This window comes from Chenopodium quinoa, unplaced genomic scaffold (genome assembly GCF_001683475.1).
Source record: "Chenopodium quinoa cultivar QQ74 unplaced genomic scaffold, ASM168347v1, whole genome shotgun sequence".
Lineage (NCBI taxonomy): Eukaryota > Viridiplantae > Streptophyta > Magnoliopsida > Caryophyllales > Amaranthaceae > Chenopodium > Chenopodium quinoa.
This window is the reverse complement of record NW_018742484.1, coordinates 7,229,621-7,254,151: the sequence shown is the minus strand read 5'-3', so window position 1 is coordinate 7,254,151 and position 24,531 is coordinate 7,229,621. Positions and strand designations below refer to the sequence as shown.

At 36.1% G+C, this 24,531-nt stretch overlaps 3 protein-coding genes across 4 annotated transcripts; 2 read left to right on the top strand and 1 right to left on the bottom strand.

The window, feature by feature from the left end:
- Positions 1-2,776: 2,776 nt before the first annotated feature.
- LOC110719633 (hydroxyproline O-galactosyltransferase HPGT1-like) lies at positions 2,777-10,465 on the bottom strand. 2 transcript variants are annotated; one of them, XM_021898607.1, is made up of 12 exons: positions 9,660-10,457; positions 9,455-9,518; positions 8,440-8,489; positions 8,080-8,273; positions 7,912-7,975; positions 7,758-7,830; positions 7,287-7,410; positions 7,080-7,167; positions 6,928-6,978; positions 4,383-4,454; positions 4,132-4,244; positions 2,777-3,286 (listed from the first exon to the last, which is right to left on the bottom strand). In XM_021898607.1, the coding sequence occupies exons 1-12, from the start codon at positions 9,770-9,772 to the stop codon at positions 3,264-3,266; spliced, it is 1,029 nt and encodes a 342-aa protein (XP_021754299.1). In that variant the 5' UTR covers positions 9,773-10,457; the 3' UTR covers positions 2,777-3,263. The 2 variants fall into 2 exon arrangements, with proteins under 2 accessions (XP_021754299.1, XP_021754300.1); XM_021898608.1 differs by lacking the exons at positions 2,777-3,286; positions 4,132-4,244; positions 4,383-4,454 and adding an exon at positions 6,525-6,856 and having other exon boundaries at positions 9,660-10,465.
- A 5,033-nt stretch (positions 10,466-15,498) lies between these two features.
- Positions 15,499-20,203, top strand: LOC110719632 (V-type proton ATPase subunit E-like). The gene is made up of 6 exons (XM_021898606.1): positions 15,499-15,772; positions 15,935-16,035; positions 17,589-17,745; positions 18,098-18,291; positions 18,545-18,644; positions 19,767-20,203. The coding sequence occupies exons 1-6, from the start codon at positions 15,671-15,673 to the stop codon at positions 19,800-19,802; spliced, it is 690 nt and encodes a 229-aa protein (XP_021754298.1). The 5' UTR covers positions 15,499-15,670; the 3' UTR covers positions 19,803-20,203.
- A 1,504-nt stretch (positions 20,204-21,707) lies between these two features.
- On the top strand, positions 21,708-24,136 carry LOC110719631 (6-phosphogluconate dehydrogenase, decarboxylating 2, chloroplastic-like). The gene is made up of 2 exons (XM_021898605.1): positions 21,708-22,770; positions 23,266-24,136. The coding sequence occupies exons 1-2, from the start codon at positions 21,899-21,901 to the stop codon at positions 23,873-23,875; spliced, it is 1,482 nt and encodes a 493-aa protein (XP_021754297.1). The 5' UTR covers positions 21,708-21,898; the 3' UTR covers positions 23,876-24,136.
- Positions 24,137-24,531: the final 395 nt, after the last annotated feature.

Sequence of the window (24,531 nt, the reverse complement as noted above, 5' to 3'; positions counted from 1 at the left end):
AATCTAATAATTTTAGACCATGCAGTAAGAAATCTTTTTAAGAAAGGAGATCGAACATTCCATACAAATCAACAATTCACTGCATCTCTTACAATCCAAATTCCAGATGCAACAAATCTAATAAAGGAATAATCTACTTGTAAATATCTAATCCAATTAAATAAAAAGATGATAGCTTAGATGAGGTAGACTTACGATTGTTATTGTTTTTTATTTGTGTGTTGAAATACAGTAAGTTATTAGAACATTGACACATTGTGATAAGCTGATAACTCTTTCGACTTCTCACGATATTACTGGTATATAAGGGTTGATAAATGATTATTTCGTTATCTATTGTTATTTTATCAGAAAAATAGATGTGATGAGGATATTTATTTTGATTGAATGAAATGATGAGAAGTGCAAGGAGAAGAGAATTACATGTAAATATAAAATGGATCGTTCTCAAAATAAAAGTGTAAACAATGTTTAAGAACGTATAAACATTTTTTGTTTTGATGAAGGGAGTTTTTATTTTTATTTTTCTCTTTTTGAAAAATGTTAACGACACATAATGAATTAGTGTAAAACAGTTTCACCCAAACTTGTTAAATTTGAGGAAAAAAAAAAAAACCTAGTTGAATTTAAAATACGAGTATTAATTTTGCATATTGAAAGAGAATGGAATGGCTAAATCTCAAGATTCATGCTAGCAATATTTGTTAATTTATTTTATTTTATATATTGATGATAGCAAAGTTTCCAGAAGTTTAGCCATTTAGGTGCAAAAATCTATTGAGAAGAAACTGGTCAGTTGAGAGATAAATAATTACTCTAATTGTGATTAGCCTAATCCATGCTTTATAATTAGGCTTAATAGTTACAACACGTATGCAGTGACTCAGGGTAATGACTTAACTACCAGACACAAATTACTTTTGTGGTCAGATTAACTTAATGTTATGAAAATGGGCACTGTCCACTGAAAGCTACACTTTGTGCTTTATTTTCTTTCCTTTTTTAGGGGTGACGAGACGAATTTTCTAAGATAAATCTGGAATCAACTATTGGATGTCAAATTAGGTATCCTGATAGCATAGGAACATTTTTTTTAGATTTGTTTGGAGAATATTTCAGCTAATACATAAAAAAAATTGAAGTACGGTGAAAGATCCGACTTCATGACCCGTTCTTCGATGTTCGGTAAGCTAAATTTGAAATATCTAACTTCTAACAACCTGTTATGTCGAACACACTCTTAATTGCGCTCTTGTATTCACTACATAACAACCTTTCAATGCAACAATCGAATAATTAAAAAAAAAAAAGAGTACTCCGTAGCATGTATTTCATACTTGGAAAGTGCACATCAACAAAAAATATTCCCATTTTCTGATAATAGTAATTGGACTAAGTTTGTATGGAATAACATTAGTCCATAATCCATATAGCCGTTCCCCTTGACAATAAACTAATAAGATGTCACATTCAATTTGATTATTTCCCAAGTAAAATGTAGCTTTCAACTTAATTAAATGAATTATAGTGCTTCCATCACCATACCAGTCCAAATTCAATTAGATACATCAGTTGCACGCATGCATGATCGTGCAAAACGGCATTCACCGCTTCTACAAATTCCTTCTACGAAGGAGCAAATTATTCCTCAACAACCAACCCCATTTCCTCTTTCCTTCGCTTTGCACCTTGGTTGCCAAATTATGATTCTATTTAATAATTTGATTTAAATTATGGTATGTAACTTATGGTAATGAAATGGATCTAACTAATGATTTAGGACAAGAGAGCCCTTAGATCGGTAAGCTCGAAAGAGGGCATGGCATTCTCTACGAACCCATAATATCTGTATGCGGATGAAGGGAATGGGCAAAACAAGCCCAAACTCAAGAGCAGGGGTAGACACAGATTTTTCTCCTAAGAGTCCTAGTAAGACTAGAGTTGAGCATGAGCAGGCAGCACCACTGCACCAGCCTGTTGCTATTTTGAATATTGTAGAGTATCCTAAGTAACGAAAACATTTTCAAATATTGGCACCAAGGATATCTCACTAATTTTTATCTATAAAACGTTCAAGGGACCCTTAAGGGACGTTACGAGCCAGTCCATGTCATGCTTTGGACTGCAAACTTAAGAATGTCCCAGGTCTGGTTTGTTGTGCACTCTTGGCACATAGGCCACCACAGGCAAGCCCGATAGCAAGGTCAACTCGTGACTGAAAATTTTTCACATGCCTATCAATACAATAAGACTAGCTTGGTGATAATGGACTTATCGTATAGAGAGGGGTTACTTTCAAAAATAGAAAATCCAAAATAAGTAAAATGACTTAAAACAAACCATGTCCAAGGATAGACTCTCAGAAGGAGTTTGGTAGCTGGCTTATCAGCAAATGGCACCACAGAATCCAAATGCACCAAACTTAGAATACTGAAAAAGACCATTCAACAAATTAGTCATAAGAAGAGTGAGTTGCTGAAGCCAAATGCTGGAATCTTTTCTATTTTGACCTACCAGTTAAAAAATTAGGCACACAAGCAAAAGGGCGGTGGCAACACTTGTAATCCAATTTTGAGAATGTGGTTCATAAACAGTTTAAAAGTGATAGCTACCCAGCACAAATATGTTCTGGATCAGGGCTAATAGTAATCGAAAACCTAATAAAATCTTCTTCTGCATATAGACTGTATGTTATGATCAACTAGTAACATCTTCTCAGTTGATCAGAAATTACAGTTCTAAGCAAGATAAAAAGTGAGCATCACAAGGAAAAGCCTCAAAAGAAGTTAAATGATCATGTATCTAATGGAGCAAAAATAGATTGATTTATCAGTCCCACACTTAGCACAAATTACACTGTAATGAATCTTTTTTTTTTTTTTGGGGGGGGGGGGGTGGGGGGGGGGTGGTGGGGGGAGGGGGGGGGGCATTTTCTTTCTGTACGTGTCATGTGTCAAAATTTGCTGTATGATACACAGTAAGGGAAAAGGACTACTTCCCTCCATTTGTGTAACCTCAACAGCCTGTATACCTAGCTGTGATCAATGTTGTTGCAGGGTCTGTGGTGACCTGTCTAAGACACATAACTCACGAGCTGGTCGCTGCTGAAGGTCTCGGGCTCTTAAGATATAGACAGAATCAACTTACAGTGGCAGCGATATTCTCAATGTCAACCAAGGGCCTACGCTGAGGGCCTGAGGCTAAAGAATGGTCTCCATGAAAGTTTATACTGTGTGTAGATACATAATGCTTGCCATGTAAAGTCAACCAGCTGCACATACAGCACCTGAAACAATTCAAAGACTTAGGTCAAACAAACCCTTCACTTTGCAAGGACTCTTTAGAAAATGGAAAACAAAATCCTCTTCCAATTATGTCGATCATCATGCTCATTAGCATAGAAACATGGATCAAAAATCAAATTTGATCCATATATATTTATAAATAAAAAAAATAAATAATAATTGAACTTCTTAAAACAGATTAAGGGTGTCTTCGGCACTAGCTTTGGAGAAGTCTTTAGTGTTTAAGGGAATGGCAATGTAGTGGTGGAGGTAGCGATAATTTACAGAGGTCAGAGGTATAGCTTTTATCAGAAGCTATTAGCTTTCGATAGATAAAAGTAGCTTTATAGAAAGATAAATTGTCCATTTTCACAAGACCAGTCCTACTTAATTATCTACTTTCACTGTTTCACAGTTAACAATTAATCGCACAGCCATAAACTACTCCCACATCTATGTTTTGCCAAACAGGGCCCAACCAACCAATTACAAAATACTGAAAGAATTTTTCCCTGTTCTGGTGTGGAGTTTGTGCAAGTGAAAGTACATGTTCAACAATCCTAAAACAGATAGAATAACATGCTAACAAGCACATTATTCAGATAGCATACAGCAGTGATAGCTGCCATTACAGAATGTTTCTGACCCCAGTTGATTTGCCCACTCCAACATGACATTTCAAAAAGTATTAAACAACTTGGTCAAACCAATTTGAACATTACAAGAAGAACATGGCATACACATTGCAAATCAGAACCATTCAATCAGTGTTAATTTCACAGAAGGGGAGAGTAGTCTCCACTCCTATCCCTATCTTTTCTTGGCGTGTTCAAAATTCACAATATACCTGATGACCAAGAAGAACAACAAAGCTTTGCTTCATCAATGTGCTTCACATCCAGTCCAATAAACCAAGACCCAGCACTGATGTCATCGTGGGCAAAGGTTCGAAGGATGGACCTGCAAATCAATCAGAGGTTCCAAATTCATTTCAGCTGACTCAGCCCTTAGCACACAAATGAGAGCTACACATGAATGTGTGTATAACATGTCTTGATGTATGAATAAGACTAAGGGAAAGGATGCAGCAAGGATAACCTGTTTATTGATACAAACTGAGCCAATTCCTGGGATATGGCAAATATCTCTCCAGAAGCATGTCGAAAGTACCTGTAATACATAAATAGTTACTTTAGGCAAATTAAACTGAGGTCAGCCAAGGCTTGTATAATTTGTTGATGGCTTGTGAATTGCTAGATATATGTGAAGTATATGGTGGAAAAATCAGTAACGAAGGTTAGTTACCCCTCTGAAGGAAGACAATGGGGTGGGGTGGGGGCACTAATTTTTTGACTGATGCTGCTTGGAAGCAACCAAGTTGTTCAATTATAACTAATACTTTTTTTGAAAGAATTATAACTAGTACTTGTATAAGTAGCATAATAGAAGCCCACATCCAATAACCATGATACCAGAATTTTTAATTCAATAGTTCCAGGTATGAGTGAATAAGGCTCAACTCTAATATAATCCTTCGCGGAATAAGCAAAAAGATGATTCACACTGAAGCAGCTGAACAAATAAACTTCAGACAAGAATGAATTCTCGGTTTTTAAAAGGGAAGTAGTAAATATAATTCATATGAAATCAGTAAATTAGAATTTTCTGAGTATATCTTGAATCTTGATAAATGAGTAGATCAAATTCATGGTGCTACGTTTTTCTACTTTCGGTTTTAAAATCATGCGCAAGAAAGTAGGGGTGGCAGTCATTGCAGACAAACTAAGGGAAAATCGTCTGCGTTGGTTTGGACATGTAAGACGGAGACCCGAGGGTGCACCGGTACGAAGAGTGGAAGAGTGGGATCATGGAGGGGTTAAACGAGGAGAGGGAGACCGAAAATGACTTGGTTGGAAGGAATTAGGAAGGATATGAAGTATATGGATTTGCATGAGGATAAGGCATTGGATCGTAAGGGATGGAGGAGGAAGATTTTTGTCGATGACTACACGGAATAATCACTTTTGGTTCACGTAGCCGACCCCACTTATGGGATTAAGGCTTTGATTGATTGATTGATTGGTTGGTTTTAAAATCATGCTATTCAGCACCTTGGAAGAATTGTGTACGTTAGAGGTACCATGTTATCCACAAACAATATTACACTATTTACCAAACATAAATTCTTGGATTCCATGTGTCCCCTTCCCAATTCCCTGCCTCCCTCTTTAAATAGTTCTCAGCATGGCAGCATCCCAAAAGCCGTAAAGTAATACTGCATAGATTCATAGAACACTCATAGCTCTAGTAATCCCTATCTTTATGATTAAAGAGTGTTGATGGTGACATTAGCATCAAGGATCCAGAAAGACTCTGAGCACGAGGCAAATTAAGCACCCAGTTTTTTTAAAGTCATAACTTCCAAACACCTACATACAGCTGGGCTGATTCAATTGTGGCATGACATTACGGATACGAGATTATTCTTCTATTACAGATAATCTTTGTCTATAATGATCTTAATATGTGAAGATTCACGATTCACCATATTTTGAGGTTTGGACTATGGATGACATTATGACAAAGTTTACACTAAAATTTTCCCTGTGAATCTGATTACAGTTCAAACTGTGATTGCTAAAATGTGATTATTCCTATTATAGTTGCAAAGCATCTTCAATTAATTTGTTAGTTCTTGGTTCATAGTACTGATATCTTAACTTAATTTCACTCAACAAATTGTTGGTAAAACTTAAGGAATGGAGATTAGGTAAAGTTATGAGGAATGCAGAAGGAGTGGGGCGTCTTCAATAATTTAGGTACTATGCTAATTTCAAGCACCCAGGGCACGTTATCTAAGCCACCTTTTGTCTCTTTGCATCTCAATCCATCTCATTTCAATATATATTTCCTCCCTTTTGACGATCTAGCAGAAAATCTTAATGAGAGTAAATTTACATGTACAAACATAATACCCCACACGCCCCCATGCAACACATACTTATGTTACCAGTTTGCATCACATCATAGGGTGTACCTTGTAACATTAACATCTTTATATTTAATTTCTCTGATAGTGGATGTGGATGTGCACGCGCAGACTTTAAAATTAGAATATTGCAAACAGGAAATTGCTTTGCCACTAATCACTATGTTTAAGCTCTAAGTTATCCAAGCAGTTGGTGAATTTTGCCACATTCCTAAAAAAAAATTTTTTTTTTTTTTTAAAAAAAAAAAAAAAAAAAAAAAAAAAAAAAAAAAAAAAAAAAATTAAAATTCCATACCTTCAATCATTGGAACCTCTCAGTAAAATTAAGGAAACATTCTAAAAGACCAGAACAAAAGTAGTCAAAGAAAAAACAGCAACATCAACATTAAAAGCTCTTGTTCCTGGGACATAAGGGGATTTAGATGTATCTCAATATGTAGAAAATGAATATTTCATACTCTGTATGTAAAATACTTACAATGTTTCCCGTATAAATAATCTGTGCTTAAATCCTTTTCTTCATAATTATACACTTGACACCACGGGTAATTTAAGCACAGAGCAAGCAACAACCACAGATTTACTGAAATTATACACATAATTTCAGAAACATGAGGGGGGGGGGGTAGCAAGCTAAAAGGTAGATTAACTTACGATTTCCCATCGCCAAATTTCCACCAATCTGGTTCATACCATTTATTACCCCTGGAAATTCATAGGTAATGTGTTTCAAAAATATATAATTTACGTAATGCAATGACAATAAAATATAACTTCTCAAGTTTCAAAGTAAGGACTGCACTTACGGCTCAGAGAAAACTTCTCCTGACTTCATGCACCCAATATAAATACGAGGTTTATCCAAATTTGCAGAAAGAATTGCAGCGAGGCCATCTGCACGACAATGCATGCAACTTAGGGATTGATTTCTCTTGATTAAAAAAGGTGAGTGCGCATGTGTGCCAATCTACTTGTATTTACATGCCAGTCAAGAATCAGTTGGATATACAAACCTATTTTAACATAAACATCATCATTGACCTTGACATAGAACTCAGCCTCCCATGTTTCAGCAGCATGAGCAAAAAACAATTTTGTCTTCTTAGAAATTTCCTCTGGCACCTCTACATGATCGTCCTGAAGTTGGTACAAAAATAATTAAAATAATAAGCTGATTACTTTATGCTAATCACATACAAGTACATGTTAGAAGGTGTACAAACGTTTCTAATCTTATGCAAATATAACGGATGAATTTATTCACAGCAACAGTAGCTTAACACCAGCCACAATGTAAAAGAAAATGAGCATCGCAGCATTTCACACTTCAAGGTAGTACGCTAACTCTCAGTCTGCAGCTAACCAGTACAAAGACTACAAACAAGATCCTGCATTCCTACAGGGACACATCTCATGATTGAACAAGCTAGGTATCCATGTTAGACAAGATTAGGATAACAAAAGATAGCAGATATCCAACATACAAGAATAATGAAATCGTTGGTCTGCCTGCTTTCCACATCAATATCTCTGTCCAAACTGTCTCCACGGTTTGCACTGCAAGATTGCTTATTTTCAATCGAAGTTTAAGGAAGCAGGAAAGAGTTTAACATAAATTCAAACCAACAGAACATAGACCTTCTTCCAATCACAAATCTTGGAACAATGCCCTTCTCATTCTCTAGCTTTTTCAATGCAGCTCCTGCACAGATGTAACTACAAATTACACCTTCCTTTTGGAAAAATATAAAGTGAACCGCTACATCAAACTTTCATAGTGTAGATTACAGAAAACAAATCCATTACCAGCAGACATCCATGCTTTTCGTATAGCATTTCTGTTCCTCCTCCGACCAAATTGTGTAGCAATTCCTATAACAGCTAAAAGCTTCTTCTTTTTAGCAGTAGCATCATTCCCTGTAGAGTATTTTGAAACAAACCCTCCTTTTTTAGCAGCAGCTAGTTCCATCTCGAGGGCTGACAGTTTCTTTTCCTGTTCCCTGTGAAAAATTATAAATTGACATCACAATAAGATTTCAAAAACACTGTAGACAACTTACCAGCAAGATATTATTTCAAAATTACACAATGAAATCATAATAAGATTTCAAAAACCAACACATGCAACCCCCCAGCCCCAACAGAGCAAAAGAGTAAATAACTTACCGGCAAGCTATTATTTTCAAAGTGTCATCAACAGATATAGCTGTCTGCCCCTGGGAGTGAAAATTTGTTGTCAAATTTCTTTGCACAAAGTATAGTTTTACACAATTTTCCTAATTAAGCTTAAATAAATCATATGTAAAGTGAAATATAAAGGACTCAAACTTTATACATGAATCAAAACAAAAATAACAGTCAGTAAACACCATGACACAACACAATTCAAACAAATCCCAAATTTTGAACCACTTCCTCAATCCTTTACACTCAAGCTCTATGTCGTACTTACATCCTTTATACCACTAATCACAAAATTCAACTTAGGTCATGAAATTTCTACCTCACTTGGGCCATAATGTGTTTGACTTATTTTGACTTGTCAGATAGCTTACGATAAGATCAGAGGAAGAAAAAAAAGGTTTTTAGCAGTCAGACAAATTTTTAGACAATTTATGCATACAAGGATTTCTTTCCAAACAAACTAATTTTTAATCAGACAAAATACGGTCGTATAATATCATTCAAATAATAGAGCCCTAATCTTAATCTTAGGCCTTATTAAGTTCAGCTTATTCTAACTTGTTTCAGAAAATAATTAGTTCAGGTAAGTCATACAAAATAAACTAATTAGAGAAGATAAATTTCATTTTCAGATAATTTCACACACAAATAAAACATTTTCAAACAAAATAAGTTAAGTTTGGATAAAATAAGTTCAAAAAGCCATAGAAGCTGATCATGACGGATTTCTCTCGTTATTCATAAGCTGAAGAGAACAGGGCCGTACTCATATCATAAAAATCTTCCTAGAAGACACTGAATTGACGCTCACAATTCACAAACAATTTTATCTTCCTAAAACAACACTAACACCTTTTCACAACAATTGTTTAAAAGAAACACAAGTAAAATTTAACCAAAATAATCAAAAAATAACGTTGTAGATCAAAACATAACACACATTTGCAAAATTGTCAAATAAATGGAACAAAAACCGTAACAGATTATCAGAATATACCTTATCCGTCCTCTTATCAATCTCCTTAATCATATAAACTCGATTCTCCGCATCTTGCCACAATCTACCAATTTAAAAAAGAAGTACAAAAATCAAAATCCAATAAAAAAAATTTAAGGACATTATGAATGAATTTAAGATCACTGAAAATCACAAACAAAAAAACTAAAAATAAAAACTGTAATTAAAAAATGTAGATTAATACCGGCCAGCGACGTAAAGGGAAGCCATTGTAGCGAACATAGCAAGCATAAGAGATGAAATTCGAGACCTAATTGGTGAACCAGCAAGCCGGTGACTTGATTCCCGACTTGGCATTGAATTATTTATTTTTTTAGTATTGGTTTGATTTGCAGAATGTTTGAATTCTGGGTTTTCTAGGGTTTATCGATTGAATTGAATTTCTGGAGAATTGAAAATTGAATGTGTTGAGTAGAAGATTTGAGTTGAGTATGGTGGAATTGGAGAAATGGAAGATAGTGATGGATCGTGGATGTTTTCAACTTTTTTTTTCTTTGAGGGAGGGTTACTTTTGTACTTCTGTTGTCAGCAACAACTTCAACTGACTTCTTGGAGTTCATTTTACTACTCTTATTTGAATGTTGCCAAAAACCTTTTTTTTGTTTTTTTTTTTTTTGTTGTTGTGGAGTAGTTATTAGAGTTGGTTTGGTGGTTTCGATTATCATTTTCTGTCTCACTTCATATTAGGATCAATGAGCGTGTTGGAAGTAATACAAATCGAACGAATCAATTGTTTTGATGAACTATGTTTGGCGTGGATTTCTTGAAGCGTATTTATATTGATTACCATGAATTGAGACCTTTCTTGTATTGAACATGATTTTGGTTGCTAAACGAGTTGTATATGGGAACTTTGTTTGGAGTAACAGTAACCCATACGAAAAATTGGCTAGAACCATGATCGATTTAATTGGGTTAGTTATATTGACTGCATGTTGGACTTTTTAATAAATAACTAGTATTCAATTCGTGCGATGCACGTATTATATTTATTTGTAATTTTTTTAATGGGAGGGTTGATCAAATTATGTATGTCGCGCCTTTAAAAGTGAAAATAGGGGGAAAAAATTTAATAACGAACATATGTATGAAATATAATTCCTTAAATTCGAATTTTCCTAACAAAAAATTGCATTGCAACTCTCGAACAACATTGAAAACCATGCCTACTATTAATGAATCTTATTTATATAACATTCTTAGGCGCGTTCATGCTAGTTTTTATACCTTTTTCTTAGTCTTTTTGGTCGATTCTAGGGTCATATTTGCATAGGTCATCCTTTATCGCTCTATTACGCTCCGTTTGTGTATTTCTTAATGTTTCAGGTGATTTCATAGTCATTTGGACACTTTTGAAGGATGTAGAGTTGATTTGGATGATAGTTGGACGGAAGCCGATGGATTAAGTTGTTGATAGCAGATTCTATGCTCGTAGACGTCGGTTTTGATTAGTGTGTACATGGACAATGGACATAGCATCCTCAAGAGGTCACTATGTGCCAATCTAGATTGAATTTGAGTGAAAACGAAGCAAAACACTAATCAACGACGAGGCGAAAAAGGACACTTGTGCACTGTTTCAGCCACAACTAGAGTTCTACAGATCGGATTGAGGTGATTCAAGTTGGGTTGGAAACTAGACATGAAGAGCTTTCCAATGATAGGTCGCACGCCTTCATACAATTCCTAGATCGTAAGTTACAGCCACTCAAAGTCAGTCCTGCAAATCTGCCAATCAAGCGCCCAGCCATCAGGCGATGGAGCTGCTGCACACACGACCCTTCGAATCTGCCTGGTCCGCTGGAAAACCATCGGGCGATGGTCGAACGTCGACCTCGTCGCAGCCCTTGATCACTCGACTAGTGTCCACCCATCGGGCGATGGGTTTGGCGTGCGGAAATCATACCATTCGTCTTCCACTGATTTTGATTCTCCAAGCGACCAATCACATGACGACCTTTGTTATTTTTTATTTCCTTATTTTATTTACTTATTTAGAATTAGGCTTTAATATAAATACTTGAGAGGATTTTATTTTCTTCTCTTATGCTTTATTTTATGCTTGAACGTTCTTTTAGTTTTCTTCTCCATTGTTGAACCCTAGATTATTGTTCTTCATTAATTCGATATTTGAGGTTTTTCATTCAATCTTTCGTCTTTTATTTTATTAGTTATGAATTCAAGTTTATTTATTCCTTTTGTTTTGTTTATTTCAATTATGAGTGAGTAGTCGTCTTTTAGAGCTAAGTAAGGGAAGCCATGTTTATACCTTGATTATTTGTGCTTAATTATTTATAAATTTATGAATTAGGGTTTGAATGATTCCTATTGATTTGTGCTTTATTGTTTGATTCATGTAATTGGTCAATATCATGAATTGATTATTTAGCTAATAAAAATTAGAATTGACAGATCACATTTTTAGAAGCTTAATTACAATTGGCGAATTTGATTATGTTAGCGACCGATCGAGCTACATATGTTAATTCGTAAGCGTTAATTCCCGACCGTAGGATTAACATGTGCTTTAATTATTCTTCCTAGTTTATTTATTTAATGAATTGTTTGCATTTCTTGGATTGGTATAAGCATGGTGGACCGAACGTATGCCCTAGACCTTTATTTATTTGAGAACAACCTTATTTTCATTATTGTCCTAGTTTAATTGATTGATATCAAATCACTCTTCGTTTATTGAAATAGTTTATAATAAATGGGCAAAACCTAATAGAACCTGTCTCCCTGTGGGATTCGACCCATATTTGCTAAGTCTTTGCTAACAACAGACACCGTGCACTTGCGGTATAACTTTTACCTCATCAAGTTTTTGGCGCCGTTGCCGAGGAGACGGCTAGATTCTATTAGTTTTAGTTTGATTGTTTGAACTGTTTCCATTGTCTCATTAGAACTTTCAGTTCCAATTGGGGCATTCTCATTGTTTTCTTTTCTTTTTGTTTATGCTCAAGTCAAAACGAACAGGTGACTTGATCCCTACGGATCCAGACTTGGACAAGACCCTTAGGAAAATCAAGAATCAAGGGAAAGGAAACCAGAAAAAGACCCACTCGCAGAAGAGTCCTACCACAAAGTCTGACATACAACGAGAGATGGCTGATAATAGGTCTCTTAATTCTTTCGGGGTACCATCCCAAGATAGCATTCCAACGGGTCTCAAAATGCTAGAAATCACTGCAGCGAACTTTGAAATTAAACCCGCATTGCTCAGTATGGTCCAACAAAATCAGTTTAGTGGCCATCCTATGGACGAGCTAATTAATCATGTGCAGCGATTTCAACAATTATGCTCCACTGTTCATCACAAAGGAGTCACTCAAGATCAATTGAAAGTGATGTTGTTCGGATTTTCCCTTCGCGATAGAGATCAAAAGTGGTTGAATACTGTCAAGGACATGGAGTGGAGCAAGATTTCTCAAGCATTCCTCAAAGAGTATTTTCCCCCTGAAAAAACTGAAAAGATTCGACACCAAATATCAACATTTTCTCAAGAGTCGGGGGAATCTCTTAGGGAAGCATGGATAGATTCCTAGATCTTCAACAATCATTCCCGCATCACAATTTTGAGAAGTGGAATCTTGTTCGTATTTTCTATAACGAAATGGAACCCGAGACCAAATGTATTGTTGACTCTACTGCAAGTGGTGTGTTCCTTGACAAAACGATCAAGGAAGGGTATGATTTTCTTGCAAATCTTGCAGCCAACCACTTCTCATCTCCAAGGACGCGAGCTAAGAAAGGGAAGATGGAAGTTGAAGCCTATTCAATCTTGACATCTCATATGGCTCAATTAACTGCAAAGATTGATGCATTACAGGGCACTAAAGACTCCTCTCTTGTATCTGTTAATGCTATGTCTTCTCAACCTCTGCAAACTAATTTTTTTGTGAATTGTGTAGTATACAAGGTCACTTTAGATATCAATGTGCTCAAAATTCTCAAGACACTGATCAGATGGAGCAAGTGAATGCCTTTCAACAAAGGCAACCAAATGACCCATATTCTAACACATACAATCCAGGTTTGAGGAATCATCCTTACCTTTCCTATCGAAGCAACAATGTTCAAAATCCTCAACCACAGCAGCAGTGGTCACAGCCTTAGAACTCTCAACCTCAGCAATATGTTGCAAGGCCTCCACTCAATCAACAAGGAGCCTCTTATCATGCTCCTTTAGGATTCAATAGGCCACCTCAACAACAACCTTCTCAAGGCAATGCTAGCACTCAAGAGCCTACTATCTTTGACCTCATGAGAATGATGGCATCCATGAAGCAAAGCATTGAAGATAGAATCAAGGAGTTGAAAAACACGACAAAGCATTTGGAGAACCAACTCGCACAAGTAGCAGGTACCAACATCCAAAGGCAACCTGGCCATTTACCGGGACAACCCGTCCCTAAGGAGACCGCCAATGCTATCACTACTCGTAGTGGGTTAGCTATGAAGGGCCCCAAATGCCTATTGATGATGCGAATCTTGAGAAGGAGAAGAGTGAGGTTGTGGAGAAGGCATTGGATGATGTTCCCACCTCGAATGATGTTAAAGCTAAAGCAAGTGATGCCGAGAAAGAGAAAAAGAAAGGTTCTGAGCTTCCATCCATCGAGCCAAAGCTACCATTTCCACATCGGATGCATTAATATATTTTAGTATTTTTATGTTAAAAAAAAGTAAAATAGAGATTTGTCAACTTCACATATATATTACCATCAACTCTATTTAATTTGTATAATTATGCATATGTAAGTGTGTAAATGTGTGAACATACCTCGCAATTTTTTTTATTTTTTTTTAGTTATTCTATTTAAAGTGTAAAAAAATTGGTAAACTTTAAGTTTTAAAATGTACAAATAAGATTGAGCAACGGTGGTTGCATACATTTACCTACACAAATTTTGATTCGGCCAGAAATTATATTTGGTCATGAACTTATCTTTCATCTAAGCCCCTTGGAAGGGGATATCGAACTTAAAGAATACTTTCTTTAGATCAAGGGGTCTTTTGCTTAGGGTTTACACATTTATTTAAGTATATTGGAATTATATAGCAATGCAAATATTGTAGCCCAAAGTCCCAAACCCAAAATTCGCCTAAGAGAGTAAACCACTTTTGTCATTCACAAACCTAAGCAAGCTTGACTCTTTGCTAGGCTGAAATATTTTGTGCCACATTATCATGATGAGAGTGCCTTTCTTTTTATGATGACTCTTTCCAAAAGAAGTTTTATTGATTTGATTTAAAGCTTCAGTGAATGTCTTAGAGAGGTGTATAATAGTCATAGCGTGCACTAAAATCGATTTGGATATCAAATGTACAATTGTTTGATTGCTTAAATTCTATAATTTGTTGTCACAAAAAGTACTTTGTAATTCATTTCACTAAATACTATAAACAATATCCTATCAAAAATCAAATACAAAAAAATAGCAAAAGTTTTGGAATAAGACAATTTGTGTGATTAAGTTTCTTACTTCTTCAACAATATGAGATAATAAATATTTGATAAAACATCACAATAGCATGAAAAAATAAAATGAAGAGTACGTGATTCGATGAGTCAAACCTTAATTACAAATCTCAAGCATTACATTATAAAACACTTGATACAATATACGAGTTTAAAAACTACTCGGTAATATGTAGTTCATATTTTCAAATCAAACACATGTTTTTTAGTGTGCAACCAATTACAATTAGCTTGTATGCCATAGATGATATAGTCAAGATTATTGAATTGCCCATATATATGCTTGTACAAGCAAACACATACTGTGTAGATAAACAAAAATATCTTAACTATCCGCTACTCATATAAAATACAACCGATTATATAGTAAAAATTGTAGGCGAAGAGTAAGTTCATGTGAGATCCTTTATATTTTAACCGCCGTATATTTAACCGCCTATCAGATGACAACAGTAGTAAAGAACAACAACCTCGTGAATATTCCCTAATTTGCCAGCTCACACATTAATGTAAAATTAACCCTTATTTTGTGATCTCTTTCCAAATTTTCTTATCACCACTATTTGTCCGACTCACAAACTCTCCCCCAATAATTAAAGTCTCACGGTTTCATTCATTCATCGACACTTTGAAGAACTGATCTTCGTCTTCCTCTTGCCCTATCATCTTCAACCAATCAGAGGAGGAGAGAGAAAATTTCAACAGATCCGAAGATGAATGACACCGATGTCCAGAAGCAGATCCAGCAGATGGTTAGATTCATCCGCCAAGAAGCGGAGGAAAAGGCTAACGAGATCTCCGTTGCTGCTGAAGAAGTAAGCGATTCGATTGATTTTCGTTTGAATTTTTTTTGTTGATTTTGAAGTTTAATTGAAGAATTTTTTGTTTGAGTTGAAATTTTGGTTGATTTTGGTTCGATTTTGATTGGAGAGAGAAATTGATTGATATTTTTTTTTTTTTTTTTTTTTGGTTTGTAGGAGTTCAACATTGAGAAATTGCAGTTAGTTGAAGCGGAGAAGAAGAAGATCAGGCAGGAGTATGAGCGTAAGGAGAAGCAAGTTGAAGTTCGCAGGAAAATGTAATTTATCTGCTGTTTATTGATTGAATTGCTGCTTACTTCGTTGCTTAATTTCATGTTGATTACTGTGAATTGTGATTATTCTGTCGCTGAACTTTGATTTCTACGATGTGATTGAGAGCATTGACTATGATTGATACTTTACTTGGTTTGTTGTGGAAGTTTAATGTAATGACTAATGGCTGTGAATGCATGATTTGGCTATTGGTTAGGAATGAATGCAGTTTATGTTATGCTATTGATGATTGATCTGGTTGAATTTGATTTCGGCTTTGATTACTTATTTACTCCGTATGATATGTTATGCTATTGTTGATCTGGTTGAATTTGATTTACGATTTGATTACTTATTTATAGATTTATGATCCAGATTAATTGATAACGTTGATTTGAGAATTATTGAATTATGTCAAGGTCATAGGGCTGAACGTCAAATTGTGGTTGAAATTGCCGTTTGCCTAATGTTATACTTCGTATCTCGTATATGTATTGTCTTTTGATTGTAATCTTTGCATCACTGCGTAATTTCAAATGTACCTATTTCCCTTTAAATAGACGTGATTAAGGCCAAGTTGATTTATATTATTTATCTGGAAAGACACAATTTTCTTTATACGCTCAAATTGTTTTTGTGAAGCTGTCCATTTATGGCCTCTAGAATTCCATTTTATCCTTCTTTGGTCTGGAGTTGGAGATCCATTGCGTTTTTGAGGCCAAGATTTGTATGACTGGATAAGATTTTGACGAGAACTTTTGTTTGATTTCTTGCCATTATTTAAGTTTGGTGGTTTGACAAACGGGTAGAAATCATGTTGTGGATTCATGTGATTTGCTTGGTGCTTCATCTGTGGATTCCTAGTTTAAGGTGTTATCTCCAATTTCCCAGGATATGTTTTCTGTGATAAACATGATGCAGGACTCATTTTTGCTCATTTATTCAAGTTGTACATCAGTGTTTGTGCTGTCCTGTTGTGTATTCGTTTATGTTACTTGTACTTTTTATTACTTTTAATTATTATTAAAATCAGATTTTGTCAATCAATTGAGAGGCTAAAAGGACATGTTACACATATGAAAGATAATACTACTTCAATTAGGTCCTACAAATCTCCACTAGTAAAAGATCTGCTTATTCTCTAAGCGCTAAAGTGTGTGCCTTAAAAGTTGTGTTCCTTCCATCACAAATTTAATTTTGCTTCAAAACCTCCAACTAGTCATAACATCAAGCAACAGTAAGTTTCTTGAATAGAAGATCTCGATTGAGGGGATCTATTATATGATTTCATCTTGCCCCAATACAATTTCACTTGCCTTTGGCACAAAAAATAAGAAAAGTAGATATAGAGAGAAAGTGTAGGGATATAGTGAGAAAGTGTAGGGATATAGTGAGATTGTGAGAAGTAATATAAAGTATCATAGAAAAGGCAAGATTGAAATGTATTGTGCTCTTTGTGGGATGGTGTTAGTAGTTAAAGTAAACTCTTTTATTAGAACTTCTGTAATTTTGGGAAATAATAATCCATTGACACGTTTTGATCTGCTTCTTTTGGCAGAGAGTACTCTATGCAGCTCAATGCATCTCGGATCAAAGTCCTTCAAGCTCAGGATGATTTAGTTAATTCCATGAAAGAAGCAGCAGCCAAAGAGCTACTGCGTGTCAGTGGAGACCATCATCATTACAGGCAGCTTTTGAAAGAGCTCGTTGTTCAGGTTAGTTGATATTTTGCTCTTTCTAGCCTCGTCGTTCAATTCAATTTTTTTTTTTTTTTTTTTTTTTTTTTTTTTTTTTTTTTTTTTGGGTGTGTGTGTGTGTGTGGGGGGGGGGGGGGATACCTTGTCTAAAGTGATTAGTTGACCTGTAAATAAGATATCTCTTCTTATATGATTATATCTCCTGATGGCTTCTTGATTATACAGTAGATATTGTGTTACTTTGACAGTGCAAAGAGATTGTCTCTTGTTTATTCAGCCATATTTATAATTTTTATTTCTTTTAATGAAATAGTGTGAAATTGGGATTAATATACCCCCATGAAATTTTGTTTTTTTCCTTTGTTGACAGAGTTTGCTTAGGTTGAAAGAACCTGCTGTCTTATTGCGTTGCCGAAAGGATGATGTGCACCTGGTGGAGCATATTATCAATTCAGCTAAACAAGAATATGCTGAGAAAGCTGATGTACATGTCCCTGAGATAGTTGTTGACACTATTCATCTTCCTCCTGGCCCTGGTCAACAGAAGGAACATGGTCTTAATTGGTAAGTTACCTTGTTAGTGTATTAGCTCTTGGATGGACTAAATTAATTTAGCTGGCTGTGTAAGATGTTCTTTCTTAATTTTGAATTTGTAGGCTGTCTTAAGTAGTAGTTGGTTTGTTGCTTAAATGTCAATGAAGGATTTTTGAGTTAAATTATTAAGTTTTAAGAACTGCTATTCAAGATGTTAAATTTTGTATTGAACATTGTACAAGTGGTGTGCTAATGGTGTGATTGTAATCCCTGTTGCTTCTAGCTTTGGAGGTGTTGTGCTGGCTTCTCGGGATGGAAAAATTGTGTGTGAAAACACTCTTGATGCAAGATTGGATGTTGCATATCGGAAGAAGCTTCCTCAGGTGATTTGTGCTTTCACTCTCCTTTGTAATGTTTTGTGTTTATAGAACTCTTCAATTCCTAACCTTAGTAAACAGTTCCTTAACCTGTGAAGCTACACTGTGTATTTTCACGGTGGATCTGATACATAATCAGCACAACTGGGAAACTTCATCCTCTGCCCTGAATTGTTTGTCGCATAGTTGCAACCTTTTAAAATTAAGAATGTGACATGTTTATACAAGAAAAATACCCCTGATAATAGTTGTGTTATATTTTTCATATCCCATCCTTAATTTTAATAAGGGTGTATTAAGAAAGTTAATCATATTACTCTGACTATTAATTCTTTGCAAAGAGAGTAGATTTTAGAAAGAAAAGTTGGTTCTGTTTTTTTTCTCTTTTATTAAGTTTGGGGGGGGGGGGGCGGGGTTGGCTAGGTGAAATATTTAGAGGGTTAAATTGACAGGTTGTATCGGTGTATTTGTCACTAATAGTGACTATGCTGTGTGCTGTAATATTGTATCTGGCCTGGTTTATTTATCTGATTCACTTTGGACTCAAAATAAAAAGCACAAAACTTGTTAAAGAGGAAATAAGTTTGAGGGAAGTAGGACCGCTTCTTGATTAATATGAAAAATAAGGAAGTTTCTTACAATGGTGGCTGTAGGCTCACCACTCTCTAAGTGACTTCAGGTCACAACTCTCCAAATGCAAATACCATATTCTAGCTACCTCAGCAATTGCCCTCTCTCACTTTTTATATGTACATCAGTCCAAAAAACAACAATTAAAAAGAGCCCGCTAGGTTACATAAAAGGCCAAAAGATCAGTCACAAATATTCCCACCAACCCCCCTTGCAGTCATTTGTTGAGTGGTGGCTGCTCACTGAAAATGTTGTGTTGCTGCTGCTCTATTTCACCTGCTCCCTCGGTCTGCACCCTTTTCCTGCGTTTCCTCTCATGTGTGATGATGCCTTGGGGCTGCACCCTTTTGTTTGTACAGATTCTGAGTTGCTACTCTTAGGTCCTTAATGTTCCTGTTGGGATGATGAATTTAATTTAATTTATTTTTGGTGGTATGATGTTTAAGTTTTTCGGCCTTCTATAAGAAATCTTCTAATAAATCTTATAATTTAATGCAGATCCGCAAGCATCTCTTTGAGGTTGCTGCTGCATAATGAGCTGTGGTCAGGAGAAACTCGTGCGTTCCTTGTCACCGAGGCCGTTAAGATTTTGGATATATGGTCATTGACCACAATCAGCCATTTGTTTATCGCTGTGAGACTAGTACAAATTCTATTTATCCATTCGAGTGACTAAGTTGATTAGTAAGTACATGAGTGTTTTATGTATTGTTCATCATACATTAAATCAGACATCGAATTCCTTATTTTTCTTGCTTATGGTCATTGGATCAAATAAATGACAGCTTCAGATAAAAGCTGTGTTCCTTCATTAGCTTGTGTAATTTCGGATAGTCTTAAGCAATGAATGGAAATGTGGAACATTGAGTTGTTAATTATCAGGTATTAGGCCATCTTTTATTATGGGCTTTGAGCATATGCTCCTGTTTTCCCGAGCTGTTCTGTGTTTATTTATGGGTTGGCAATAAGATATACTTTGTAGTTCGCTGGTGTACTGTACTGTACTGTACGAGACTGCTAGTAGTATAAAATTTCACAGATGCAGTTACTTCATGATGTGTGGGAAGTTAGTATTTTCCTGTTTTGCGTGTGTTCCAAGTCTAAAGTGACTGTTACTTGATTGATTGTTAGGATAACTCGAGTTATCTATTGCATTGGTTTGAGCTTTTTTAAATAGGCATTTGTACAGATGCTAATTTTATACAGTACTCCGAATCTTTTACGCTGTAAGCAAGCAGAAAGAAATACCATTAACACATCGATGTTTGGGCTAGCTGATCAAATTCCTTCAGAAAAGGGCCAAGAGTATATTTGAGTCAAAAAGAGAACATAGATATTGCAATGTACAGTACAAAACTATTTGTTAATACGAAGTATTTTTTTTTTTTTTTGAGGAATTAATACGTAGTATTTTTCAACACCAAATCATGATTCTTGGTAAATTGTCCTTATTTGCGCCAAAAAAATAAAAAATCAAAATTTAAAAGCTAAAAACTAGTACGGAGTACATATTCAGATATTGTTTTTGGAAACAGCTGATGCTGTTGATATTTTTTTTGGGTCAATTAATTAAAAGATAGTTGCAAAAGTGTACCAAAAGTGTATTGAAAATGAAAGGAAAGGACAAAAGATGGAGGCTATGTAGCTGATTTAATAAAATGGGTGATTGTGAGACTGTGAGTTGATCCATGATTTGCAAATTGACATTAAATTATTGTATTGATTAAACATAACGTATTACTCTTTCCCTCTCTTAGCTTTGGCGTTTTACTGAGATAGAGAGCCCATGATGCAAGTTGTGCCTGCAACTATGCTTGTGGATGCACCTCCCATGTTGAAGGTCTTAAGCCGCATTCACAACTTATGACTTTAGGGCTCTTGGTTTAGGCTATGTGAAATACTCATTGGTGGAATGTACGTAATATTTGTCAAGAATTCAATTAATCTTTATAATTTCACATAACATATTATCTCACGATTTATTAGTCGAACTTGAGCTACTAACTTAACACCTTGAAATCAAAGTCGAGCATAGTTGTCATCTACAAACTTCGATATAAGAACCTTAAGTATCGTTCAAACCAAAAACTAGTTTTGTTGTAGGCTGGTAGTGCTTAGACTTCCTAATGTATCAGAAAGAAGTGTTATAAACAAACTAGAGTTACGGAGTATTACAACACATCAATGTCCATAGTACCGAATACGGAGTATTAAATAACCTACCTTAGCAATGTAATCTGCTATGCCGCTACGCGATTTGCATCTCGATAAATGTGCAGTTACTACATTAGCAATCTAACTTATAGCGAGATTCACTCTCGTAGATGTGTTGGATACTCCGTAATGGATTACGAGTACTTACAATAATTAAGCAATAGTAGAGTAGGGTTAATATTTTAATTAAACAACCAATTAGCCTCCTACACAATCCTACCTTCAACCCTCCACCTATCTCCGCTCTCTTGGAAGGTCACTGTCCCTTTACTCCCTCGACGAGTCCGTCCTTTTACCTTCCCTTCCCTACTTTCTCTCTCCTCCTCCATTTCTATATCATCCCTTCTTCTCCTCACCAACTCCCCTTCACCTTTCTTCCTCATTCAACCTTCCCACTTTCTCTCTCCCCTTCAACAATGGCGGCCGCTTCTCAAATCGGCCTCGCAGGTCTCGCCGTCATGGGCCAAAACCTCGCCCTCAACATCGCCGAGAAAGGCTTCCCTATCTCTGTCTACAATCGCACCTCCACCAAAGTCGATGAAACCATCGACCGCGCTAAATCCGAAGGCGATCTCCCTCTCTTCGGCCATTACACTCCTCGCGATTTCGTCCTCTCAATTGAACGACCCAGATCCATAATCATCCTCGTCAAAGCCGGGTCACCCGTTGATCAAACTATCCACTCTCTCTCCTCTTTCATGGAGCCTGGTGACACCATTATTGATGGTGGTAATGAGTGGTACCAGAACACTGAACGTCGTATCTCTGATGCTCATTCTAATGGACTTCTTTACCTCGGAATGGGTGTTTCCGGTGGTGAGGACGGTGCCCGCTTCGGACCTTCGCTTATGCCGGGTGGTGATTACGCGGCTTATGAGAATGTTGAGAGGATCTTGAAGAAGGTTGCAGCTCAGGTTGATGATGGACCTTGTGTTACTTACATTGGTGAAGGTGGTTCTGGGAATTTTGTCAAGATGGTTCATAATGGGATTGAATATGGTGATATGCAATTGATTTCGGAAGCGTATGATGTGTTGAAGAATGTGGGTGGTTTGAGTAATGATGAATTAGCTGGGATTTTTGATGAGTGGAATAATAGTGAGCTTGAGAGTTTCTTGGTTGAGATTACTGCTGATATCTTCAAGGTTAAGGATGATTTAGCGGAAGGTGGATTGGTTGATAAGATTTTGGATAAGACTGGGATGAAGGGTACTGGGAAATGGACTGTTCAACAAGCTGCTGAGTTATCTGTTGCTGCTCCTACTATTGCTGCTTCTTTGGATTGCAGGTATAACCTGAATTGTCGTTTTCGTGTTATGAATATGTTTATTTTGCTATGATATGAATTATACACTATATGCTTGCAGTAATTGTGTACTTCATACTTATTCTTGGATATCTTCATGTATTATGGTTCATGATTCGATTTTCAGGGACACCCGTGGTTAATTGAGTGATGTAGTTAATGGAATGATGGAGAATCATATTACCCGTCTGTATAATGGTTTTCTCTGTGAAATTATGTCCTATGTTGGATTATAAAGGATTGGGATAATGTAATGATTATCTCCTGGAGGAGTATCTGGTAATGAAATCGAAGTAGGGTGTATTGTGTATGTGCATGTTTTTGTTTGGTAGAATATGTATTTGATTACAGTCATTGGATTTTAATTGAGTGTCTTTATTGATTTCTATGATATATGTGGGTGCATGATGAAAATATTAGCAGATATACTGAATGGATATTGTTTGCTTATTGAATTGCTACTATGTTGCTTTGTAGGTACCTAAGTGGGCTGAAGGAAGAGAGAGAAAATGCAGCCAAGATACTGGAAGCTGCAGGGATGAAGGATGAGGTTCATGCAGTTCGAGCCGGGGTTGATAAGAAGAGGTTGATTGATGATGTGAGGCAAGCTTTGTATGCTTCAAAGATCTGTAGTTATGCTCAAGGGATGAATTTGTTGAGGGCAAAGAGTGCTGAGAAGGGTTGGGATTTGAATTTAGGGGAATTGGCAAGGATTTGGAAAGGTGGATGTATTATCAGAGCAGTTTTCTTGGACCGAATTAAGCAGGCATATCAGAGGAACACCAACTTAGCTAGTCTGGTGGTTGATCCTGAGTTTGCGAAAGAGATGGTTCAGAGGCAAGCAGCTTGGAGGAGGGTTGTGGGTTTGGCAGTTTCTGCTGGTATAAGTACTCCTGGAATGTGTGCAAGTCTTGCTTACTTTGATACTTATAGGCGTGCCAGGCTTCCAGCTAACCTTGTTCAAGCTCAAAGGGATTACTTTGGCGCTCATACCTATGAGAGGGTTGATCGTCCTGGTGCCTACCACACAGAGTGGTCAAAGCTTGCTCGTAAGAGTAACCCTGATATTGCTGCTGCCCTTCACTGAGCTATGCTTTTTTTTCCCTTGCCTTGTGTTTTTTTATCATGTATTTTTGTTGTTTCAAATTGAAATCGGGATTTTGTGTCTCCAATGATCCCTGATTAGGCATAGGAATTGTTACAGTATTGTTTTAGCTCAGTAGAATGATAGTGGAAACTGATATTAATAAGAGTGTGCCTTTTGAAATCAATACAAGCAGGCATTGTGTGAAAGTAAATTGAGTTTCCCTTTCTTTACTTGAAGAACCTATTATACTTTCATTGTTCACTATCAGTTATCTGTACATGTTATTGCATTAATCTCTCTGCAGTCTGCACTGGTGCAGAACAAATGGGCATAATAGCTGTCTTTATGGTTTTAGTGCTTGCTGCTTGTGTGTTATGGAAATATTTCCTTTTACGTGATAACAATTATGAATCATAAGTCATTTTCACACAAAAGGTGTTATGAGTCCTCATTGTGTACTCCTTATTCACTATAATGATATAATACTGCCCGACTTGCTAATGTCATGAATATTTCTATATCTCACCTGAGGAAAATGTTTCCCTATTTTTCTTTTCTAATGCTATTAATCACTTGGATATGAATCAAGAACCAACTTTATCTATGATGAGAACCTCTATATGTAGGAAGTCCTTTAGGCATAGAAATTGGTACAG

What these genes read in the sequence shown, in the direction of transcription:
- LOC110719633 (XM_021898607.1), bottom strand. Translation starts at nt 9,772, where the DNA reads ATGCCAAGTCGGGAATCAAGTCACCGGCTTGCTGGTTCACCAATTAGG. An exon ending in AAAAGCATGGATGTCTGCTG is followed by an intron (nt 7,976 to 8,079) that starts GTAATGGATTTG and finishes ACATCTGTGCAG; the next exon opens with GAGCTGCATTGAAAAAGCTA. An exon ending in CCAACGATTTCATTATTCTT is followed by an intron (nt 7,411 to 7,757) that starts GTATGTTGGATA and finishes TACCAACTTCAG; the next exon opens with GACGATCATGTAGAGGTGCC.
- LOC110719632 (XM_021898606.1), top strand. Translation starts at nt 15,671, where the DNA reads ATGAATGACACCGATGTCCAGAAGCAGATCCAGCAGATGGTTAGATTC. An exon ending in GTTGAAGTTCGCAGGAAAAT is followed by an intron (nt 16,036 to 17,588) that starts GTAATTTATCTG and finishes TTCTTTTGGCAG; the next exon opens with AGAGTACTCTATGCAGCTCA. An exon ending in TGAAAGAGCTCGTTGTTCAG is followed by an intron (nt 17,746 to 18,097) that starts GTTAGTTGATAT and finishes CTTTGTTGACAG; the next exon opens with AGTTTGCTTAGGTTGAAAGA.
- LOC110719631 (XM_021898605.1), top strand. Translation starts at nt 21,899, where the DNA reads ATGGCGGCCGCTTCTCAAATCGGCCTCGCAGGTCTCGCCGTCATGGGC. An exon ending in GCTGCTTCTTTGGATTGCAG is followed by an intron (nt 22,771 to 23,265) that starts GTATAACCTGAA and finishes GTTGCTTTGTAG; the next exon opens with GTACCTAAGTGGGCTGAAGG.